This window comes from Gossypium hirsutum, chromosome A06, assembly GCF_007990345.1.
Source record: "Gossypium hirsutum isolate 1008001.06 chromosome A06, Gossypium_hirsutum_v2.1, whole genome shotgun sequence".
Taxonomy (NCBI): Eukaryota; Viridiplantae; Streptophyta; class Magnoliopsida; order Malvales; family Malvaceae; genus Gossypium; species Gossypium hirsutum.
In genome coordinates, this window is record NC_053429.1 from 121,863,777 (window position 1) to 121,866,588 (window position 2,812).

At 30.4% G+C, this 2,812-nt stretch overlaps 1 protein-coding gene across 1 annotated transcript; it reads left to right on the forward strand.

Moving 5' to 3' along the window:
- Positions 1 to 847: 847 nt before the first annotated feature.
- On the forward strand, positions 848 to 2,578 carry LOC107900474 (uncharacterized). Its single transcript, XM_016826084.2, has 3 exons — positions 848 to 1,021; positions 1,103 to 1,208; positions 1,826 to 2,578. Exons 1-3 carry the CDS (start codon positions 989 to 991, stop codon positions 1,972 to 1,974), a joined length of 288 nt encoding a protein of 95 aa, XP_016681573.2. The 5' UTR covers positions 848 to 988; the 3' UTR covers positions 1,975 to 2,578.
- Positions 2,579 to 2,812: the final 234 nt, after the last annotated feature.

Sequence of the window (2,812 nt, forward strand, 5' to 3'; positions counted from 1 at the left end):
ATTGAAAAAGCATAGGTTTTTTTTTTTTTTTTAATATTGGGATTGCAACACAATTTTGATTATCACATTTATAACAACTAGATCATTTATAATGTATGTGAAAATTGAGATAATAAATATAAAAAAATGATATTATAAATAATTAAAGTTTTGATTGAAATGATAAAAAATAATTTTTTTAATAAATTATAATTAAATTGAATCTTAATTTATTCCTGATATCTATTTAATCAAAATTATGTGAATAGTAAATAAAAGAAAAACATTACTTTTTTTTTCATACTTTAACTTAAGGGGAGAAGTGAGGTTGAGCTTCGAAATAAAGTATATAATTAAAGTTTAGGTTGAATGTGCAGTATATTTATTTACGATTAAGATAAAAATAACAATAATAATAAAATTAAATACTCTAATAATATTATAATATAAGATAAAAAATAAATTAAATATACTACACTGCACCACACCTAACAATCCATTAAAACCTCTAATAAAAACATCAATCTAATAAAAATATCAATCTCTAAGCTCAACTCTGCGCTAATTTTAAAAAGTACCATGAGAAAAAATTAATTGAAAATCATATCATCATTTAATAGGGTGGCCAACGGTCGTATCTATTTAATTATTGAAAAAAATGAAAGGGATCGTATCTTTTTAGAACTGTTGAAGGGTTCCAACTGGGACTGTGTGGGGTTTGTCATGCTGGGAGGAATAGTAGAGGCTTAGGAAGGACCCACTTATCACGTGGGGAGGAATTACCCTAATGCCAAATCCATCAACAAAAACAAAAGCACTGGTCATTTACAAATCTCCCCTAATCCCTTCCCAGCCAATTATCATCTATCTCCCACGTGGGATTCCTGCCCCCCCACCCGGCCATCCCCATCCCCTTCCACCTCCTTTCCCAGTACTCCCTATATCTTATATTCTTCTACCCCTCCCCCACCCCCCTAAGATTTGCTACAATCATATTGCACTTGTAATCATGGGGGATTCTTCTACTTCCTACATACACATGGTCTTTGCGATTCTTTTTCTTTACTTTGATTCTGTATGTATTAAGTATATATGTAATGCTTTTTCTTTTGTTAATTAACAGGTGCAGCACTTGATAGAAAAATGTTTGATCTTCAACATGACAAAAGAAGAGTGCATGGAAGCACTTTCAAAGCATGCAAATATTAAACCTGTCATCACCTCTACTGGTAAATTATTAACACACACATATTTTGCATGCAATAATGGAATTAAGGATAGTGTTTTTTGGATTATTTGGCTCAAACCCTAGTGATCAAGTTTTGGGTTTTGCTTATTTTCTTGATATCTTTAATGATTCCGTTGCAGATATTATTTCAATCCATTTAGAACTGATCAGCTTCAACGGGTTTCGTTTTCTTCTTCTGATATCTTAACCTATCCACCTAAAAACTCAGATCAAACTAGAGTAGGATAAGGAAAAAGGTTGTCAAATTTAAACATATTTTATGTCATCTCCTTAAGTGAATATTTTAAACTGATTGAATTAAACTTTGGGTTTTCTTTTTAACTTAAATGGTTTCCATGATCACCTGAACTAAACTAAAATCCAATTCAGGTTTAAACTTGATCAAAATTTGGGCTCGAATCTAGGTGGAAATTTTCAACATATTTTCACAGAATTACAGCTTTCAGTTAGTCTTTTTACATTTTCAATCACATGAATGATATCATCAGCTTGACTACTTGTTGGTTCATTTTGTACCTTTTTTTTTCTTTATATGATCAATGATCATGCTATCATGATAATAAGGAATAAGTTATTCATGTATATATATATGTACAGTTTGGAATGAACTTGAAAAGGAAAACAAGGAATTCTTTGAAGCCTATGCACAATCTCAAAGCAAACAAGACCGAATGTCCGAGGAAGAGACGAGTCGAATGATCCAGAAGATGATCTCGGATACCTCTAGTAAAGACCCGGACGAATGATATCTGTCTGATTTGGGATTTAAATAACGGTTACAGTATAAAGTTACATTCATCATTTCTCAATTCCAACTTCTTTGTCATTGCTATTCAACATAATTGATTTCAATAACATCTATTATACATAATTCGACCAAAAATATAAATATTGCAACCGTAATTTAAATCCCATTAAAAAACCCGAAATCCTCCTTCCCTCATCTAGCCAAACAAATAATACCAAAATCAAAGCCATTGTCCATGGAATCCTTTTATATCACTTTGGGAGGGGCAGTGGTCCTATTACACATATGTTTACTACGGAAGATCACGGAGTATTGTATTTTGATTATCATAGGTCCCCCTTTCCAAATAAAATCTAAGCTACCTTAATTCAAATAATCAATTATTGTATGCCACGTGGATGCCGCATAATAAAATTCGGAAGAAAAATACGAAAAAAGGGTATTGTTGTAATTTTATCTCAATCTTCGTCGAGGGTTACTCGTCATTATATTATGTTAGTATATGTGTATATGAAGTTGAAAATTTGTATTTATGTTTTTGTTGTATGTAAATTGAAGAGGATAGTTATGGTTCTAATGGCAACCTCTGAATATCTGTGTCATCCTTTGTCTTTGCAGAAAATTCTTTTGTCTTTGCTTTGTCTCGTGTGTGTATAGGTGTATCTATATTATTGCATACCATGTGAGTGAAAAAACTATATAAAAATATATTTATAAAAAATTATTTGAAGCTTTAAAGATTATATAATCTTAGCTTCAAGTCTCACAATACGTTTTTATAAAAATATATAAAGGAAAATAAATATTTTTACAATAATATTTATTATTTAATAAAA